Source organism: Oncorhynchus nerka, linkage group LG17 (genome assembly GCF_034236695.1).
Source record: "Oncorhynchus nerka isolate Pitt River linkage group LG17, Oner_Uvic_2.0, whole genome shotgun sequence".
NCBI lineage: Eukaryota > Metazoa > Chordata > Actinopteri > Salmoniformes > Salmonidae > Oncorhynchus > Oncorhynchus nerka.
In genome coordinates, this window is record NC_088412.1 from 8,553,620 (window position 1) to 8,574,640 (window position 21,021).

Sequence of the window (21,021 nt, forward strand, 5' to 3'; positions counted from 1 at the left end):
TATAATATGCCGGCCACGTCCCGCCCCCCTGGATCGCATTTCTGCAGAACTGAAGATCTGAATCACGTTCTGCGCACGTGTGACTTTCTTTGCCTCTACATTATCTTTGTAACTCACATTTCTCACTCTCATCTGCATATGCATATATTTTACCTAGTGGTGAGCGAAAGAGAGAAAAAATGTAACCATTTGCACAATCATCCTAACATCTTTTATGAAATTGTGTGGTGTTTTTTAAATTTTTCTTACAGTAACGTTAAACTATGGCATTACATTGGGTTCTGTTATGTACAATATTATCGCTATGTGATCTTGTAGACATTGATTCAGCTTTGATCTAGCTTTAGTAAACAAGCACCATTCGTTAGAGTAACACGTTCTCTGAACAGTTGAAGGAGTAGTGCAGAGACTGTTTGTAAAGTACATGCTCGTGCACAGAAGCATCGGGACCTTTAGCAGCCACTCCGTATAAGGCTATAATCTAATTAGTTCTTTAATCCAAGATTTCCAACACAAGTCACACATCACTGCAACACACAACAAATAATAAAACGAGAAAGAAAATGCCTTAATGCTTTTTAATTAAGTTGAATATGTTTGCATAGAAAAGCTAGACAAATAATGCATATGTAACAGTATAACTTTTAGACCGTCCCCTCGCCCATACCCGGGCACAAACCAGGGACCCTCTGCACACATCAACAACAGTCACCCACGAAGCATTGTTACCCATCGCTCCACAAAAGCAGAGCAAGGGGAACTACTACTTCAAGGTCTCAGAGCAAGTGATGTCACCGATTGAAACGCTATTTAGCGCGCACCGCTAACTAAGCTAGCCGTTTCACATCCGTTACACATGTCTATAATAATGTAGAGATGAAGGTAGCCAATAAGTAGCCTATAAGATCATTAGAGAGACCCTTGGTTACCCTTAACATGCTGACCAGACCGGACACATCACGTGTGCGAGCGTCGCAAAATAAATTTAGAAATCCATGTTATTAAATTATTGCACCCACACTGCTCGTGCACGCCAACGAGCATCTGCGTTGCCAAGGGCTAAAATAGAAGTCAGTTCTATTTCTGACGCAGATCGGGCTTCAAGTCCTGCCTCTCCCATCTCCTCAATGGTTTATAGAAGCAGGTAGCACCCACGTGCCATCTCCTCATTGGTTATACCCACGTGGGTGATTGAAAGACGAAATGTTTTGCCGGTCGTCGTGGTAATACTATGAAAGTGTAGATGCCAATCACCATATAAGTTCAAAGATGAAAAAGGCTGGAGGAAGTAGAGATGAGTAGAAACTATTCAGTTGGCCGTTTTATGTGTGGATTAATTGTCGGAGTAGAGGACCTTGTGCATTTCAGGTAAAATAACAACTCAAGGTTTATATCCCAGGACAAATTAGCTAGCAACAGCAAGCTAGCTAAATAGGACACATTAGCTAGCAAGTGCAAACTAACTAGCTAAATTGCCATACATGTTTAATGCTTTTCGACCTGTCCCCAAATTAATGTCATTGATTCAGAGTTTGTTTTGATATTTTAACCTGCGTGTCGTGATTGCGTTTGGTGTAGGGGGACAAAATACATTTATGCACGATGGCGCACGCACGCGCGCTGCCGGTTTGGGTTCCGTGTTAAGATAAATGGGGTGGCAGGTAGCCTAGTGGTTGGAGTTTTGGGCCAGTAACCGAAAGGTTGCAGGATTGAATCCCTGAGCTGACAAGATAAAGATCTGGTACTGCCCATCTCCACCTTCCTGTTACTGGTAGACATCACCTGACATCAAGGTGTTTTTCTATGCAGAGTACCTAGCATCCGGGAGACACACAAACAGGGTTGGAGTCAATTTAATCTTGTCTACCGGACAGCTCTTTCCAGGTGGGAACAAGGTTTTGGGTCAATTCCAAAAAATGTAACTGCCATTGAGTTCTCCCCCTTCAATCCAATTCCAGTCTTATACAAATTAATTTAAAAACAACCACATTCTGTAAGCCCTAAAGTGGAACATTACAGAAACAGGAGATAGACTAGCGTCCTGTCTAGGTGGTGTACTGGTGCATCAAGCTGACTCACACTGCAGAAACAGGAGACAGGCTCCTACTTTAATAAATGGATCACTTTAAACAACGCCACTCTAAATAATATGTTTACATATCTTACATTATTCATATCACATGTATGTGCTGTATCTTACACCGTCTATGGCAACTTGCCTATGCTGCTCAGCCATCGCTCATCCATATACTTATATGTACATATTCTCATTCACCCCTTTAGATGTGTGTATAAGGTAGTAGTTGTGGAATTGTTAGCTAGATTACTCGTTGGTTATTGCTGCATTGTTGGATCTAGAGGCACAAGCATTTCGCTACACTCGCATTAACATTTTATTTTTATTTTATCTAACTAGGCAAGTCAGTTAAGAACAAATTCTTATTTTCAATGACGGCCTAGGAACAGTGGGTTAACCGCCTGTTCAGGGGCAGAACGACAGATTTGTACCTTGTCAGCTCGGGGATTTGAACTTGCAACCTTCCGGTTACTACCAACGCTCTAACAAGAACAAGAACAGATTCCGGTTACTACCAACGCTCTAACCACTAGGCTACCATCTGCTAACTATGTGTATGTGACCAATAAAATTTGATTTGATTTGATATCGTGATGTTAATTTTTGTTTGCAGGGTTAATCCTAACCTCTTGTAAATATAGTACTACTTTAGTACTGTATGATAAAACACAAAACAACAAATATATATTTCTGTATTATAATGTCAGGGATGACTCTCTAACTGTCATCCACCAAAGAGCTAAAGCCTTGTTTACACTGCAGGCCTTAATGCTCAGATCAGTTTTGTTTTTCAAATCTGTTTTGGAATACTGACTGTCCAAACAGTTACAAGTGACCAAATCACCTTTCTGTGTGTATTCAGACAGCAGTCATTTGTTGACATGGCTACGCTAGTTGTCTTAGTAATGTGTGTATTCAGACAGCAGTCATTTGTTGACATGGCTACGCTAGTTGTCTTAGTAATGTGTGTATTCAGACAGCAGTCATTTGTTGACATGGCTACGCTAGTTGTCTTAGTAATGTGTGTGCAGTGGTGCAGGCTGATTGGTGGCGCTCATGCTTCCTATCACTCAGAGGTTAAGTAGCAAGCTAAGGTGACAATAATGCCTGCCATGGACGTTTCCTAGTTGTTTTGAATGTCCAGAATCATAGTGTAAGAACACTTTTAACGTCTTGAAGGACAAGATTATCCAACTTTCAAAACAAGTCGGGTTTTGCTAGCCACAGCTGTCAACTAGCTAGCTACGTAGCCACAGCAGTCAACTAGCTAGCTAGGTAGCTGTTTAGCTAGCCACAGCAGTCAACTAGCTAGCTAGGTAGCTGTTTAGCTTTCTAGAATATTCACTCATTAACAATTAATAACAAGCTAGTTAGCTACCAAACGTTAATCTGTCATCAAATAAGCTAGCAAGCAAAATGCCAAATAAAAACCACCTGAGGTCAAATTGAGCAAGATTTGATGGTTCAGACTCAAGTCGCATTACCTTTGAAGGTGGTTTGAAATGTGGCTGGAAATATCTGCTTCCATGTGCTTTTTGTCTGTTCAAACTGTTGGAAAATATACAGATTCTAATCTGATGTGCAACACGTTTTAGGGGGGAGGAATCACTTCAAACTGCCAGTGTAAAGAAGGCTACAGAGGTTTCACAGCTTAATAAACCAAAGCTTTCTAAAACAAGGTGCATGCACTTCTACAAGAAAACAAACAACGGACATAAGTATTTGAAGGTTGCATTTTAATAAGATAATTAAGCATACATTTCTACATTTTAAATATGATTTAATCTACATTTGACATATAAATCAAAGCGATTAGATAAATAACAGCCATGTGAAGCAGGGTAGCAGGGTGTTCCTTAGTAAGCAGCGAGTGGATTGGTGCTGGACCATTCCCATCTGTATTAGTACAGATCCCATTTACACCAGCGTGTTGCTGCGTGTCCTGCGGGCAGGCACCCTAATGGCTCTGTTGCAGTCGCTGTGTCTGCAGCTACACTCTTCCACGTGTAGGTAGGTGTAGGGCACCACATCTCCATTCAGACACCGTAGGTCCACCGTGCGGTTACTGGACCGGGACTCCTGGCAACAGGCACAGGAGTGGTCCAGAGACGCAGCCATGGCAGAGTACCTGGAGGACGGGAGTGAAAGAGAGGTGTTCACAGAGATTAAGAGATCATCTACTCCCCAAGAGACAAAGACACCTCAACAAATGACATGTTTCACAAAACACAAATACATTTAGGGGTGTGTGTGTGTCCCAGACACAGATTAAACCTAGTCCTGGACTAAGAAGCATGTTCAATGGAGATTCATTTAAAATGATGTTCAGTCCATCACTAGGCTTTTTAAACTGGATACTGGAACCCTCCCCATGGTGTTATGGCTGTGATGAGGCTCCACTGGGTTGTAATATTCGCATTGTTTCCACACTCACTTGGTGAAGGTGTTGCAGGATCCCTCACAGTACGGCATCTCCACCTCCTCAACAGACTGGCAGCTCTTGTGGTTGATGAAACTCTTCATGGATCCTACCTTACAGGCCTTGTCCTTCTCCACACCTGGTATTGGAGGGAGACGCATCGTTATACATGATCTGTCTGGAAAGGCCATGAAAAAGAGCTGCACCTGTTTGAGTTCACTGACTACAAGGTGGCTCTCCTTGTCAATCATTATCAATTAGGAATATCAGTGGTTTTATGATGCATGAATCTGATCGCATTCCAATCCTGATATGAAATTGTTAACAGCTTTGAATATTTCTCTTTCATACTTACAAATTCTACAGCAGCCGTTTGCAGCGGTCTGAATTGAACCCTGTGGAGAAAAAAGTTTCAACGTTTTCTTTACATAATACATTTCATATTAGGACAAGAGAAGTAATTTTTCTGTCAAATGAAACTGGTATTTTGTGTGTACTGTACTGTGGATCTGATGAAAATGATTGTGGATCGAAACATTGTCAATAAGGTTGGTAATCGAGAGCATATGCAGTCAGCAGGCCTTTCTGTTCTTGTTATGTTGAGTACTGTACTCACAGGCTGGCCTTTCTGTTCTTGTTATGTTGTGTACTGTACTCACAGGCTGGCAGTTGGCCTGCTGGAAGGGTGGGCAATGGATGTTGGAGCTCTGGGTCAGATAACTATCACCGTTTTTCACACAGCTGTACTGCTGGCACTTGTCACCAGGAGCAGACCATGTATCTCCATGCTGGACACACACACACACACACACACACACACACACACACACACACACATTTGACATGAAATGTTTGTCATTTAGCAGACGCTCTTATCCAAAACGTTTTTTACATTAGTGCATGTGTCTTCAGATCGCTAAGTGAGACAACAACATACACCACTCGTAGTGGGTGGGGCGGACTGGGACTTATTTAACACGCTCTTTAAAGAGGTGGGGTTTCAGTGGTTTTAGGGAGATGGGCAGGCACTCCTCTGTCCTCATTTTATGGGGAAGCTTGTTCCACACACACAGCCGCACAAACAATATAGACATTTAACAGAGACTTACTTACTACTTCTTAGTTAATCTGTGACAGTTAAACTGACAGAAACGGTACCTACCTTCAACAACTGCATGGTCCCATTGATCTGGAGGACACAGTGGGTCTGAACACATTTACCACAGCAGTCATCTGAGGAGTAGTCTGGCTCCTGGTACTCATATCCCTGCAGGAGAAGAGGAACACATGAGTGACTTGCTGCAACAACTAAAAATAATGATGATGATGATAATACACGTTATTAAAGTGTGAATACAACCGATTGCCTTCCCAGGAGACTCTACAGAATAGAAGAACTCAAGAACAGATGCCTCACCACCAATTGAGAATTATTTTTAAAAGCAAGGACTGGGCTTAATCTGTCGGCAGTTCTGAATCAGACAAGGTTTACTTACTTACTTAATCTGGGTCTAGGAAACCAGCCGATTAAAGTATAAAAACTCATTGACTGAATACATTTAAGCTACTCAATGGTATTTCAACTTTTGGTAAATATTTGAAATGTGAGCAGACACGGCAGCTGTACCAGTTGTTACCTTTTCACAATCTTCGTCACATTGCATGAATCCACAGTCAATTTGGTAAAGACCAGACTTGGGGTCCACTTTGTTGGTGCAGGTGCACTCCTGGCACTCTGATCTCGGTACTTTAGAATTGGGCTAGAAGAACAAGTAACTCATTACATTACACATTACTTCAGGGGAACCATGATACCCACTGTCTCTGACACAGGGGAACCATGATACCCACTGTCTCTAACACAGGGGAACCAGGATACCCACTGTCTCTGACACAGGGGAACCAGGATACCCACTGTCTCTGACACAGGGGAACCATGATACCCACTGTCTCTAACACAGGGGAACCAGGATACCCACTGTCTCTGATACAGGGGAACCAGGATACCCACTGTCTCTAACACAGGGGAACCAGGATACCCACTGTCTCTAACACAGGGGAACCAGGATACCCACTGTCTCTAACACAGGGGAACCAGGATACCCACTGTCTCTAACACAGGGGAACCAGGATACCCACTGTCTCTGACACAGGGGAACCAGGATACCCACTGTCTCTGACACAGGGGAACCAGGATACCCACTGTCTCTGACACAGGGGAACCAGGATACCCACTGTCTCTGACACAGGGGAACCAGGATACCCACTGTCTCTGACACAGGGGAACCAGGATACCCACTGTCTCTAACACAGGGGAACCAGGATAACCACTGTCTCTAACACAGGGGAACCAGGATACCCACTGTCTCTAACACAGGGGAACCAGGATACCCACTGTCTCTAACACAGGGGAACCAGGATACCCACTGTCTCTAACACAGGGGAACCAGGATACCCACTGTCTCTGACACAGTGGAACCAGGATACCCACTGTCTCTAACACAGGGGAACCAGGATACCCACTGTCTCTAACACAGGGGAACCAGGATACCCACTGTCTCTGACACAGGGGAACCAGGATACCCACTGTCTTTAACACAGGGGAACCAGGATACCCACTGTCTCTAACACAGGGGAACCAGGACACCCACTGTCTCTGACACTATTTGACATGAACCCATATAGCGTCTGAGACTTACTGTCCACATAATGCAATATATTAAAACAGGTAAAAACCAACAGTGTTTATTTATGTAATGAACATTTCAGATGAGAGAGCAGAATAGTTTGTCATTACCAGGTATTCAACGCCTTTGTGAAGACAAACTCTTTTAGGCTCTGAAAGAGACAAGAGACACAAACAACCAATTGAGAGAGAGACACAGACAACCAATTGAGAGAAAGACACAGACAACCAATCCATGGGACTGTCTAAAATAACTGGTATTGTCTCAGCAATACAAACACAGGAATACTAGATAGTCTAGATATAGTTAAAGAGACCATACCACATGTAGATAGTCTAGATATAGTTAAAGAGACCATACCACATGTAGATAGTCTAGATAGTATAGATCTAGGTAAAGAGACATTACCACGTGTAGATAGTCTAGATAGTCTAGATAGTATAGATCTAGGTAAAGAGACATTACCACGTGTAGATAGTATAGATCTAGGTAAAGAGACATTACCACATGTAGATAGTATAGATCTAGGTAAAGAGACCATACCACATGTAGATAGTATAGATCTAGGTAAAGAGACATTACCACATGTGTGTTCTGGACAGCATTTCCCCTCAGGGACTGAAACCACTGGCACGAACCCAATAGGACAGTTCATGTTGGTAGGTGGGCAAGTGCTGCTGTCACAACCTAGGAGGGGAAACAATAGCAGAGTATGAACATAATAATATGAGCTGATTCATGTCTTCACTATGTGTGTGTTTTCAACACGACTGAGCTGAGCCCAGCTGTACGGCACTGGCCTGGTTACACATCAACCCTAGATCCTGGACCCGTGCTGGAAAGGACCGTGTGAAAAGAACATATCCAAGCCAGCACAGTACGGCTCAGCTCGGCACAATACTGTTGAAATAGATCTGAGTATAATATGTAAGGTAAAAAGGTGTTGTGAGATCCTTACGGCAGGCGAGGTTGGAGCAGCATGGATCGGATGGATCGGTTTGGTTGACATATACAAAGCCTGGTCCAGTGCATATCTCTACTGGTGGTTTGGAGCAGACCTTGGGTTTACAGTTCACAGTCTTGGTGGATTCCAAACAAACGCAATCCTGGCACTTGTACTCAAACCTCTCGTTGAACTGTGATGAGATACAACAAGAAGGGAGTGTGGTTCTATCAATGGGTTTGGTCAAATGTAGTGCACTAAATAGGACATAGGGGGCTAAATATAGGGCATAAGGGGGCCATTTGGCATTCAGACAATGTGGATAATACTGTGTGGACGCTGTAAGTAGGTCCTCATATAAACCTCTGGCATCATCCATGACAGAGCCAGTGGACTAGATAACATTCTATATTAATTAGTCAAATAAAATAACGATGAATCAAAACCAAAAGGCCTAACTTACCTCTCGCGGAACTCCTTCAGGGTCAATGCATCCTTCAAAAACACAAACACCACCATTTAGTAGAACATTCATAGACCTCAAACATCCTTGGAAAGGTTAAGTCCTAACCATCTTTGTGTCGTCAACATGAAATGGACCAATGGGAGTAACTGGGAACACTCACCACACTTATCAACACAGATCCCTGAGTCCTTGTTGTAGAGTTTCATCCCATCAGGACAGAAGCAGCCTTCTGTGGTGAAGTTCATCCTAGACTCGTCTGGACTGTAGAACACAACATTACAGTGACAACTCCTATTTCCTATGTACAACAACTCTATCTTTAACTGTAGGTAGGTATTTTCTCTTTGTCTTATTTGACAGTCATAACGTTGTCTACCTCAGTTAACATAAAACATGAAAGCAAGGATGTTTTTGCGTTAGACAATCTCGAAATAGAAACCTACTTGTCATCACAGGTTGGCTGTTCTGCAGGACCGCAGGGCTTGTAGACTTTGTCAGCTGGACAGTCGCTGGCTGTTGAAGAAAGGTACAACTCAGTCTATAGTGACACCCGAACCCCCTGTCTCAGTCTCCAGTATATATACTGCAATAGTCTATGTGCCGGGGGGCGAGGTTCAGACTGTCCTATCTGGTATAATTCTCCTGTTATCTCTGGTGTCCTGTGTGACCTTCAGTATGCTACCCCTAATTATTCTCTCTCTCTCTCTCCCTTCACAGAGGACCTGAGCCTCAGGACCATCTGGCCTGACGACTCCTGGCTGTGCCGGTCCCCAGTCAACCTGGTCGTAATGCTGATCCAATTTCTGCTGTTGTGGCTGCATCTATGGAACCCTGTCCTGTTCAACGATTTAGCTGTTTCGACCCTATCTCTACCGAACCTGTTGCTGAACGATCTGGCTTTAATTGCCATGTACTCTTACAATCTCCACCCAGCACAGCCAGAAGAGGACTGGCTACCCCTCAGATTCTGGTTTCTTCCTAGGTTCTTCCTAGTTTGTCCTAGCCACCGTGCTTCTACATCTGTATTGCTTGCTGTTTGGGGTTTTAGGCTGGGTTTCTGTATAAGCACTTTGTGACAACTGCTGATGTAAAAAGTGTTATCACAATGGAAACATGTTCTGACTACAGTCATTATTTACAATCAGTTGATTGTAGGACTGAAGGCCGATACTATATTACACATTACAAAGGGGAACCAGACAAGGATGTCCACTATCTCCATCATTTATCACTTCAAATACAAAAATGCACTAATCTAATATTTACAAATAGAAACCCCCCTCCTCTATTGTGTGTTCATCTACAACACACACTAAGTTGTGTTAGTATAGTATTGTTCCTGGTCTGATCTACAACACACACTAAGTTGTGTTAGTATAGTATTGTTCCTGGTCTGATCTACAACACACACTAAGTTGTGTTAGTATAGTATTGTTCCTGGTCTGATCTACAACACACACTAAGTTGTGTTAGTATAGTATTGTTCCTGGTCTGATCTACAACACACACTAAGTTGTGTTAGTATAGTATTGTTCCTGGTCTGATCTACAACACACACTAAGTTGTGTTCGTATAGTATTGTTCCTGGTCTCATCTACACAGTTCCTTGTTCCTGGTCTTCTACACAGTACTTCATATCTCTTCAATGGTGGACTTATTTATCTATCCTTATTAGGTGAGTCTTATTTAACCTGGTGAGTCAGGATGTTTTCAACGAGTACAGGAAGCCTACCACAGAGCTCGGTGTGGTTTCTCCAGTAGATGCATACTCCGAACTGGGCACAGGCAGCAGCGTATGTCTGCAGACTGGTGCACTCCACCGCTGGGTTGGACACGTGACAGCTGTCATAGACACAGCCCTTGTAGAAGTTGTCAGGTGAGACAAATGGATGACAGGCTGCAAAAATGCTGTGGATTGAAAACCAGAGATGAAAGAATATGAGAAACAGACCTTCCAAATACACTGTAAGATTCATATTGGTTTCTGTCAGACACAGAACACACCTTTGTGTCTAGGTTAGGGGTATAGAGCTACATCATTGCATGTGAGAATTTAGTCTGTGATAAGTTAGATTGTTGATAGTTACAACAGGTTTTATAACTTTACTCAAACTCCTGACAGACTGTTCAATGGAGTAGCTGGACTCCTGACAGACTGTTCAATGGAGTAGCTGGCTACTCCTGACAGACTGTTCAATGGAGTAGCTGGCCACTCAGCACAGACTGTTCAACGGAGTAGCTGGCCACTCCTGACAGACTGTTAAATGGAGTAGCTGGCCACTCCTGACAGACTGTTCAATGGAGTAGCTGGCCACACCTGACAGACTGTTCAATGGAGTAGCTGGCCACACCTGACAGACTGTTCAATGGAGTAGCTGGCCACTCAGCACAGACTGTTCAATGGAGTAGCTGGCCCCTCAGGACAGACTGTTCAATGGAGTAGCTGGCCACTCCTGACAGACTGTTCAATGGAGTAGCTGGCCACACCTGACAGACTGTTCAATGGAGTAGCTAGCCACTCCTGACAGACTGTTAAATGGAGTAGCTGGCTACTCCTGACAGACTGTTCAATGGAATAGCTGGCCACTCCTGACAGACTGTTCAATGGAGTAGCTGGCCACTCCTGACAGACTGTTAAATGGAGTAGCTGGCTACTCCTGACAGACTGTTTAATGGAATAGCTGGCCACTCCTGACAGACTGTTCAATGGAGTAGCTGGCCACTCCTGACAGACTGTTAAATGGAGTAGCTGGCTACTCCTGACAGACTGTTTAATGGAATAGCTGGCCACTCCTGACAGACTGTTCAATGGAGTAGCTGGCCACTCCTGACAGACTGTTAAATGGAGTAGCTGGCTACTCCTGACAGACTGTTTAATGGAATAGCTGGCCACTCCTGACAGACTGTTCAATGGAGTAGCTGGCCACTCCTGACAGACTGTTAAATGGAGTAGCTGGCTACTCCTGACAGACTGTTCAACGGAGTAGCTGGCCCCTCAGCACAGACTGTTCAATGGAGTAGCTGGCCACTCCTGGCAGACTGTTCAATGGAGTGGCTGGCAATTTTCCCACACAGCATTTGTGTCATTTAAATCACCCTAAGCATGACATTTGATTAGAGAACTTGTACAGTGCCTTTACGAAGGTAGACCTGTCCTTCAGGAGATCACAGTGCCTTTAGGGAGGTTGACCTGTCTTTCAGGAGATCACAGTGCCTTTACGAAGGTAGACCTGTCCTTCAGGAGATCACAGTGCCTTTAGGGAGGTTTACCTGTCCTTCAGGAGATCACAGTGCCTTTAGGGAGGTTTACCTGTCCTTCAGGAGATCACAGTGCCTTTAGGGAGGTTTACCTGTCCTTCAGGAGATCACAGTGCCTTTAGGGAGGTGGACCTGTCCTTCAGGAGATCACGGTGCCTTTAGGGAGGTTACATTGTCCTTCAGGAGATCACAGTGCCTTTAGGGAGGTTTACCTGTCCTTCAGGAGATCACAGTGCCTTTAGGGAGGTTACACTGTCCTTCAGGAGATCACAGTGCCTTTAGGGAGGTTTACCTGTCCTTCAGGAGATCACAGTGCCTTTAGGGAGGTTGACCTGTCTTTCAGGAGATCACAGTGCCTTTACGAAGGTAGACCTGTCCTTCAGGAGATCACAGTGCCTTTAGGGAGGTTTACCTGTCCTTCAGGAGATCACAGTGCCTTTAGGGAGGTTACACTGTCCTTCAGGAGATCACAGTGCCTTTAGGGAGGTTACACTGTCCTTCAGGAGATCACAGTGCCTTTAGGGAGGTTTACCTGTCATTCAGGAGATCACAGTGCCTTTAGGGAGGTTTACCTGCCCTTCAGGAGATCACAGTGCCTTTAGGGAGGTTTACCTGTCTTTCAGGAGATCACAGATAGAGGAGTCTGGCTTGCATGGCTTCTGTGTGGGTTCAGGGAGAGGAGAGTTGGTGGGGATTCCAGGTGGCACATGGCAGTCAGGTTGGTAGAGGTCCTTGGCTGGCCAGTAGTCTGCCATCAGAGCACAGTTCTCCACCAGCTGACCTCCAGGCAACATGCAGTCATCAGCCTGGTTGTTGCTACATGTTCCTGGAAGAGATGCATACAGTTCAGGTTCAAGTCGTTTATTTTGCCATTTGCAGCTATTAAAACTAATACATACATTGGACATCTTTGTTGGAGCTCTCTCACATTTAGTACAGCACATACAGTAAAAATATCAGACACAGACATCAGACAGGAAAGCCCAAACCATTGTTTGCTAGCCTGGTCCCTGATCAGTTTGTGCTGTCTTGCCAAATCCTATGGTTCGATATCTGACAACAACCATAGGGTTTTGGTAAAAAGAACCCAAACAGATCTGGGACCAGGCTAGTTGTTCACCTCCAACCTTGGATAAATGATTTCCATCAATTCAAAGACTTCTCCATTAGGCTTTCTCACACCATACTCAGAATACCAAGTGACCGCTCTCTGTTTAACTTCAGTGATTCACAATCATTTCTCAGCTCTTATGTTTAAATGCCCAAGATACATAGTTTGAGGACAACAAATGAATGAAACTAAGTCCTTACCACAATGACCCTGTGTATTGTTGCCAAAGTGTTGCCAAGGAAGGTTGACGCTGAAGCCAGTGACTCCAAAGGTAACTACCACCTGGAGGTGTGCTATCTCCAAGACCATGTTGATACCAGAGTTCATCACCTTCACACCGTGCCGCGTGAAGGGTAGTCTCAGGGAAACTCCATCAATAAGAGCCTGAAAGACAGATGGCAGGGAGAGAGGGATGAAAGACAGATGGCAGGGAGAGAGGGATGAAAGACAGATGGCAGGGAGAGAGGGATGAAAGACAGATGGCAGGGAGAGAGGGATGAAAGACAGATGGCAGGGAGAGAGGGATGAAAGACAGATGGCAGGGAGAGAGGGATGAAAGACAGATGGCAGGGAGAGAGGGATGCAAGACAGATGGCAGGGAGAGAGGGATGAAAGACAGATGGCAGGGAGAGAGGGATGAAAGAGAGATGGCAGGGAGAGAGGGATGAAAGACAGATGGCAGGGAGAGAGGGATGAAAGACAGATGGCAGGGAGAGAGGGATGAAAGAGAGATGGCAGGGAGAGAGGGATGAAAGACAGATGGCAGGGAGAGAGGGATGAAAGACAGATGGCAGGGAGAGAGGGATGAAAGACAGATGGCAGGGAGAAAGGGATGAAAGACAGATGGCAGGGAGAGAGGGATGAAAGACAGATGGCAGGGAGAGAGGGATGAAAGACAGATGGCAGGGAGAGAGGGATGAAAGACAGATGGACGAAAGGGGGGATAGAAAAGGATAGGAAAAAGGGATGGAAGAGAGAGAGAGATCAATCGTCAGGATCTCTTAAAGAAAAGGGAAGGTGACCGCAATACTTACTAATATCATGACATTACAGGTTGAATTAAGTTGATGGAGAACATCAAATTCATATGTTGTATCAATGAAAGCTACGGATGTTGAGAACTTAATGCACAATTCAGTTCAGAGAATGAAATAATGGAAGAGAATTGTCTTTCATTTTCACATAAATAATTTCTCAGTCCTTTAGGCCCCAAATCCAGCCATTCAACATATATATGGCCTGAATTGCTTATATTGATTTCTGAGCCAGTTTATCCACTTAAGTTACCTCCAACTGAGCAGCTCCAATGAGGTTGTGATTCTTCAGTGTTATAACTGTTGAGCGGTAGGACACGATGATGGATCGAGGACAAGACACGTCCTCGGTGGGATCACAGTTGACGTTGTCGATGTAGATCTTGAAGTGGTGACGCGGCAACATCTCCTCCATCAGCACATAGGTACAGTTCCCTTGGAAGCTGTAGAAGAGCCCGTCGAAGGTGATGTAATGGGGGTCTCCCCAACCCTCACAGACGCCTGTCATGAAAATAAACACTGTTATAAAGCAGACAGACATTACGATCCTCTGACAAAAATGTTTGTTTTTAAAATGTATGAAGTAATATTTATATTGAGTATTTATATTGAGTATTATTCCAAACGTTAGTGATAAGGACGTGTTTGTTAGTTACAGAAACTGGACGTGGCCATCTACCTTCCTGACCAGGTCAGAGGAGAAGAAGAAGAAGCTTTCACAACTCACAGTCACACACGAATCGTTGGCAGCAGTAGAACTCATCCCATTGTAGCACTGGTTTCTTGCCATTGGTACATGTGATTGGCTCAGGCTCTGGGCATTCATACGGAATTATCTCAATGGTGTTGTTTTCAATGCATCTGGCCAAAGTGCAGTTGCAGAGCCAGAAAGTTTCATTTTGCTGATATTTTAGAGAGAAAAGAAAATTGCACGTCATCAGAGAGCTTTCACAATTCACACAGGAATCAATTAATAAGTCTCTGAAAGGACTTTTCGACCTCGTTGACATCAAATGTTGGCCATGTGTTATTGACGTTAAGGGAGCCCAGTTGATTATGTGATGGTTATATTGAGGTACTTACCACTTTGTCCCACTCAGGACAAGTGATTGGTGGAGGGGTTGGTGACCCAGTTGTGGTTGGTATTGAACTGACTTGATGTTCTGGTGTTATTGGAGGACCAGTGACAACCGATTCATGGGTTGTTGGTGATGTGGTTGTCATTGGAGTTGTGGCTTCTGTTGTAGTTGGTGGTTTAGGTGTTGTTGTAGGAGCTTTAGTGGTTGTGGTATCTATGACAGGGGTGGTTGTGGTTGGTTTTCAGTTGTCCTGGGGGTTGTGGTTGATTCTTCTGTTGTTGTTGGGGTTGTGGTTGGTTCTTCTGTTGTTGTTGGGGTTGTGGTTGGTTCTTCTGTTGTCGTTGGGGTTGTGGTTGGTTCTTCTGTTGTCGTTGGGGTTGTGGTTGGTTTTTCAGTTGTCCTGGGGGTTGTGGTTGATTCTTCTGTTGTCGTTGGGGTTGTGGTTAGAGTTATGGCTTCCGTTGTAGTTGGTGGTTTAGGTGTGGTTGTTGTTGGTGGTAATGGTGTGGTAGTTGTTGGTGGTAGTGTTGTTGTTGGTGGTGGTGTGGTTGTTGGTGGTGGTGGTGGTGTGGTTGATGTTGTAGTTGGTGGTGTTGGTGTTGTTGTTGCTGTGGTAGTTGTTGGTGGTAATGGTGTTGTTGTTGGTGGTGGTGTTGGTGTTGTTGTTGGTGGTGGTGTTGGTGTTGTTGTTGGTATTGGTGTGGTTGTTTCGGGTGGTATTGGTGTGGTTGTTGTTGGTGTGGTTGTTGTTGGTGTTGTTGTTGGTGGTATTGGTGTTGTTGATGGTGTTGGTGGTATTGGTGTTGTTGTTGTTGGTGTGGTTGTTGTTGTTGGTGGTATTGGTGTTGTTGTCGTTGGTGGAATTGGAGTTGTTGTTGTTGGTGTTGTTGGTGTGGCTGTTGGTGGTATTGGTGTTGTTGTTGTTGGTGGTACTGGTGTTGTTGTTGGTGTGGTTGTTGTTGTTGGTGGTACTGGTGTTGTTGTTGTTGGTGGTTGTGGTATTGGTGTGGTTGTTGTTGGTGGTGGTGTTGGTATTGGTGTTGTTGTTGTTGGTGGTGTTGGTGTTGTTGGTGTTGGCATTGGTGTGGATGTTGTTGTTGTTGTTGGTGGTGTTGGTGTTGTTGATGGTGTTGGTGGTATTGGTGTTGTTGTCGTTGGTGGAATTGGAGTTGTTGTTGTTGGTGTTGTTTGTGTGGCTGTTGGTGGTATTGGTGTTGTTGTTGTTGGTGGTACTGGTGTTGTTGTTGGTGTGGTTGTTGTTGTTGGTGGTACTGGTGTTGTTGTTGTTGGTGGTTGTGGTATTGGTGTGGTTGTTGTTGGTGGTGGTGTTGGTATTGGTGTTGTTGTTGTTGGTGGTGTTGGTGTTGTTGGTGTTGGCATTGGTGTCGTTGTTGGTGTTGTTGGTGGTGGTGTTGGTGTTGTTGATGGTGTTGGTGGTGTTGTTGTTGGTGGTATTGGTGTGGTTGTTGTTGGTGGTAATGGTGTGGTTGTTGTTGTTGGTGTTGTTGTTGATGGTATTGGTGTTGTTGTTGTTGTTGGTGGTGGTGGTGTTGGTGTTGTTGTTGGTAGTATTGCTGTTGTTGTTGTTGTTGGTATTGGTGTGGTTGTTTCGAATTGGTATTGGTGTGGTTGTTGTTGGTGGTATTGGTGTGGTTGTTGTTGGTGTTGTTGTTGTTGTTGTTGGTATTGGTGTTGTTGATGGTGTTGGTGGTATTGGTGTGGTTGCTGTTGGTGGTATTGGTGTTGTTGTTGTTGGTGTTGTTGTTGATGGTGTTGGTGGTGTTGTTGTTGTTGGTGGTATTGGTGTGGTTGTTGTTGTTGGTGTTGTTGATGGTGTTGGTGGAATTGGTGTGGTTGTTGGTGTTGTTGTTGTTAGTGGTGTTGTTGTTGTTGGTATTGGTGTTGTTGATGGTGTTGGTGGTATTGGTGTTGTTGTCGTTGGTGGAATTGGAGTTGTTGTTGTTGGTGTTGTTGGTGTGGTTGTTGGTGGTATTGGTGTTGTTGATGGTGTTGGTGGTATTGGTGTGGTTGTTGTTGGTGGTATTGGTGTTGTTGTTGTTCTTGGTGTTGTTGTTGATGGTGTTGGTGGTGTTGTTGTTGGTGTGGTTGTTTCGGGTGGTATTGGTGTGGTTGTTGTTGGTGGTATTGGAGTTGTTGTTGTTGGTGTTGTTGGTATTGGTGTGGTTGTTGTTGGTGGTATTGGTGTTGTTGATGGTGTTGGTGGTATTGGTGTTGTTGTTGTTGTTGGTGGAATTGGAGTTGTTGGTGGTATTGGTGTTGTTGATGGTGTTGGTGGTATTGGTGTTGTTGTCGTTGGTGGAATTGGAGTTGTTGTTGTTGGTGTTGTTGGTGTGGTTGTTGGTGGTATTGGTGTGGTTGTTGCTGTTGTTGTTGTTAGTGGTGTTGTTGTTGGTGGTGTTGTTGTTGTTGGTGGAATTGGAGTTGTTGTTGTTGGTGGTATTGGTGTTGTTGGTATTGGTGTCGTTGTTGTTGGTGGTATTGGTGTTGTTGATGGTGTTGGTGGTATTGGTGTTGTTGTTGTTGTTGGTGGAATTGGAGTTGTTGGTGGTATTGGTGTTGTTGATGGTGTTGGTGGTATTGGTGTTGTTGTCGTTGGTGGAATTGGAGTTGTTGTTGTTGGTGTTGTTGGTGTGGTTGTTGGTGGTATTGGTGTTGTTGTTGTTGTTGGTATTAGTTTTGTTGTTGTTGGTGGTGTTGTTGTTGTTGTAGGTATTGCTGTTGTTGTTGTTGGTTGTATTGGTGTCGTTGTTGTTGGTGGTTTTGGTGTGGTAGTTGTTGGTGGTGAAGGTGCTGTTGTTGTTTTTGTTGATGTTAGTGTTGTTGTTGGTTTTGGTGATGTTGTTGATAAACATTCAACGCAACAGAGGACTCTAATCTTATAGTTAAAGCACTTAAATGGTCTCTGAGTTTGTTTATTTTCTTCACATATTAACCCGAAGTCAACATCGCACTCCACAACTTGGCCTGTCGAAGCTACATAGTCCTCTAAGCTTGTATTTGGATAGTCTGTAGCTACACATTCAATATCCTGTGGATCTTCACACACTTCTTTTCCACTCTGCGTGATATTCCAATACGTTTCCCAATCACTCTTATCTTTATCATCATCTTCATCATACCATTCTGACCACTCACAGGTAGGAATACAAGGAGTAGTTGTTGGCTCTGGTGTCTGGGGGGTAGTTGTTGGTGGTATTGGTGTGGTTGTTGTTGGTGGAATTGGTGTGGTTGTTGGTGTTTGTGTGGTTGTTGTTGGTGGTATTATTGTTGTTGTTGTTGTTGGTGGTGTTGTTGTTGGTGGTATTGTTGTGGTTGTTGTTGTTGGAATTGGTGTGGTTGTTGTTGGTGGAATTGGTGTGGTTGGTGTTGGTGGAATTTGTGTGGTTGTTGGTGTTTGTGTGGTTGTTGTTGGTTGTATTGATGTTGTTGTTGTTGTTGTTGGTATTGGTGTGGTTGTTGTTGGTGGTATTGTTGTGGTTGTTGTTGTTGGAATTGGTGTGGTTGTTGGTGTGTGTGGGTTGTTGTTGGTTGTACTGATGTTGTTGTTGTTGTTGGTATTGGTGTGGTTGTTGTTGGTGGTATTGGTGTTGTTGATGGTGTTGGTGGTATTGGTGTTGTTGTTGGTGGTATTGGTGTTGTTGTTGTTGGTGGTATTGGTGTTGTTGGTATTGGTGTGGTTGTTGTTGGTGGTATTGGTGTTGTTGTTGTTGGTGGTATTGGTGTTGTTGGTATTGGTGTGGTTGTTGTTGGTGGTATTGGTGTTGGTGGCATTGGTGTTGTTGTTGTTGTTGGTGGAATTGGAGTTGTTGGTGGTATTGGTGTTGTTGATGGTGTTGGTGGAATTGGTGTTGTTGTCGTTGGTGGAATTGGAGTTGTTGTTGTTGGTGTTGTTGGTGTGGTTGTTGGTGGTATTGGTGTGGTTGTTGCTGTTGTTGTTGTTAGTGGTGTTGTTGTTGGTGGTATTGGTGTTGTTGTTGTTGGTGGAATTGGAGTTGTTGTTGTTGGTGATATTGGTGTTGTTGGTATTGGTGTGGTTGTTGTTGGTGGTATTGGTGTTGTTGGTGGTGTTGGTGGTATTGGTGTTGTTGTTGTTGTTGGTGGAATTGGAGTTGTTGGTGGTATTGGTGTTGTTGATGGTGTTGGTGGTATTGGTGTTGTTGTTGTTGTTGGTGGAATTGGAGTTGTTGGTGGTATTGGTGTTGTTGATGGTGTTGGTGGTATTGGTGTTGTTGTCGTTGGTGGAATTGGAGTTGTTGTTGTTGGTGTTGTTGGTGTGGTTGTTGGTGGTATTGGTGTGGTTGTTGCTGTTGTTGTTGTTAGTGGTGTTGTTGTTGGTGGTATTGGTGTTGTTGTTGTTGGTGGAATTGGAGTTGTTGTTGTTGGTGATATTGGTGTTGTTGGTATTGGTGTGGTTGTTGTTGGTGGTATTGGTGTTGTTGGTGGTGTTGGTGGTATTGGTGTTGTTGTTGTTGTTGGTGGAATTGGAGTTGTTGGTGGTATTGGTGTTGTTGATGGTGTTGGTGGTATTGGTGTTGTTGTCGTTGGTGGAATTGGAGTTGTTGTTGTTGGTGTGGTTGTTGATGGTATTGGTGTTGTTGTTGTTGTTGGTATTAGTTTTGTTGTTGTTGGTGGTGTTGTTGTTGTTGTAGGTATTGCTGTTGTTGTTGTTGGTTGTATTGGTGTCGTTGTTGTTGGTGGTTTTGGTGTGGTAGTTGTTGGTGGTGAAGGTGCTGTTGTTGTTTTTGTTGATGTTAGTGTTGTTGTTGGTTTTGGTGATGTTGTTGATAAACATTCAACGCAACAGAGGACTCTAATCTTATAGTTAAAGCACTTAAATGGTCTCTGAGTTTGTTTATTTTCTTCACATATTAACCCGAAGTCAACATCGCACTCCACAACTTGGCCTGTCGAAGCTACATAGTCCTCTAAGCTTGTATTTGGATAGTCTGTAGCTACACATTCAATATCCTGTGGATCTTCACACACTTCTTTTCCACTCTGCGTGATATTCCAATACGTTTCCCAATCACTCTTATCTTTATCATCATCTTCATCATACCATTCTGACCACTCACAGGTAGGAATACAAGGAGTAGTTGTTGGCTCTGGTGTCTGGGGGGTAGTTGTTGGTGGAATTGGTGTGGTTGTTGTTGGTGGTATTGGTGTGGTTGTTGTTGGTGGAATTGGTGTGGTTGTTGGTGTTTGTGTGGTTGTTGTTGGTGTTGTTGTTGTTGGTATTGTTGTGGTTGTTGTTGTTGGTATTGGTGTGGTTGTTGTTGTTGGTATTGGTGTGGTTGTTGTTGGTGGTATTGGTGGTGTTGTTGGTATTGTTGTGGTTGTTGTTGGTGGTAATGGTGTTGTTGTTGTTGGTGTATGTGTGGTTGTTGTTGGTGGTAATGCTGTTGTTGTTGTTGGTGTATGTGTGGTTGTTGTTGGTATTTGTGTTGTTGTTGTTGGTGGTATTGGTGATGTTGTTGTTGGTATTTTTGTGGTTGCTGTTGGTGGCATTGGTGTGGTTGTTGTTGGTTTTGGTGTGGTTGTTGTTGGTTTTGGTGTGGTTGTTGTTGGCTTTGGTGTGGTTGTTGTTGGTTTTGGTGTGGTTGTTGTTGGTGGCATTGGTGTTGTTGTTGTTGGTGGAGGTGTGGTTGTTGGTGGTGTGGTTGTTGTTGGTTTTGGTGTGGTTGTTGTTGGTGGCATTGGTGTTGTTGTTGGTGGAGGTGTGGTTGTTGGTGGTGTGGTTGTTGTTGGTTTTGGTGTGGTTGTTGTTGGTGGCATTGGTGTTGTTGTTGTTGGTGGTGGTGTGGTTGTTGGTGGTGTTTGTGTTGTTGTTGGTGGCATTGGTGTTGTTGTTGTTGGTGGTGTTGGTGTTGTTGTTGGAGGTGGTGGTGTTGTTGTTGGAGGTGGTGGTGTTGTTGTTGTTGGTGGT

General features: G+C 44.0%; 2 protein-coding genes across 2 annotated transcripts; both read right to left on the reverse strand.

Moving 5' to 3' along the window:
- Window positions 1-3,796: 3,796 nt before the first annotated feature.
- On the reverse strand, window positions 3,797-15,305 carry LOC115144673 (intestinal mucin-like protein). Its single transcript, XM_065002926.1, has 18 exons — window positions 15,079-15,305; window positions 14,723-14,897; window positions 14,249-14,496; window positions 13,162-13,345; window positions 12,463-12,676; window positions 10,325-10,500; window positions 9,036-9,105; window positions 8,753-8,853; window positions 8,590-8,621; window positions 8,142-8,319; window positions 7,766-7,870; window positions 7,294-7,334; window positions 6,134-6,256; window positions 5,659-5,763; window positions 5,156-5,284; window positions 4,852-4,891; window positions 4,512-4,635; window positions 3,797-4,205 (listed from the first exon to the last, which is right to left on the reverse strand). Exons 1-18 carry the CDS (start codon window positions 15,217-15,219, stop codon window positions 3,995-3,997), a joined length of 2,397 nt encoding a protein of 798 aa, XP_064858998.1. The 5' UTR covers window positions 15,220-15,305; the 3' UTR covers window positions 3,797-3,994.
- A 244-nt stretch (window positions 15,306-15,549) lies between these two features.
- On the reverse strand, window positions 15,550-19,887 carry LOC135561311 (probable cyclin-dependent serine/threonine-protein kinase DDB_G0292550). Its single transcript, XM_065002755.1, has 3 exons — window positions 18,865-19,887; window positions 18,231-18,628; window positions 15,550-16,006 (listed from the first exon to the last, which is right to left on the reverse strand). Exons 1-3 carry the CDS (start codon window positions 19,885-19,887, stop codon window positions 15,550-15,552), a joined length of 1,878 nt encoding a protein of 625 aa, XP_064858827.1.
- Between the last annotated feature and the right edge of the window lie 1,134 nt (window positions 19,888-21,021).

What these genes read in the sequence shown, in the direction of transcription:
- LOC115144673 (XM_065002926.1), bottom strand. Translation starts at nt 15,219, where the DNA reads ATGACAACCACATCACCAACAACCCATGAATCGGTTGTCACTGGTCCT. An exon ending in TGTGATCTCCTGAAAGACAG is followed by an intron (nt 10,501 to 12,462) that starts GTAAACCTCCCT and finishes TTCAATCCACAG; the next exon opens with CATTTTTGCAGCCTGTCATC. An exon ending in AGCAGGCCAACTGCCAGCCT is followed by an intron (nt 4,892 to 5,155) that starts GTGAGTACAGTA and finishes TTTTCTCCACAG; the next exon opens with GGTTCAATTCAGACCGCTGC.
- LOC135561311 (XM_065002755.1), bottom strand. Translation starts at nt 19,887, where the DNA reads ATGTTTATCAACAACATCACCAAAACCAACAACAACACTAACATCAAC. An exon ending in ACAACAACAACAACACCAAT is followed by an intron (nt 18,629 to 18,864) that starts GCCACCAACACC and finishes CAACAACATCAG; the next exon opens with TACAACCAACAACAACCCAC. An exon ending in TACTCCTTGTATTCCTACCT is followed by an intron (nt 16,007 to 18,230) that starts GTGAGTGGTCAG and finishes CAACAACACCAG; the next exon opens with TACCACCAACAACAACAACA.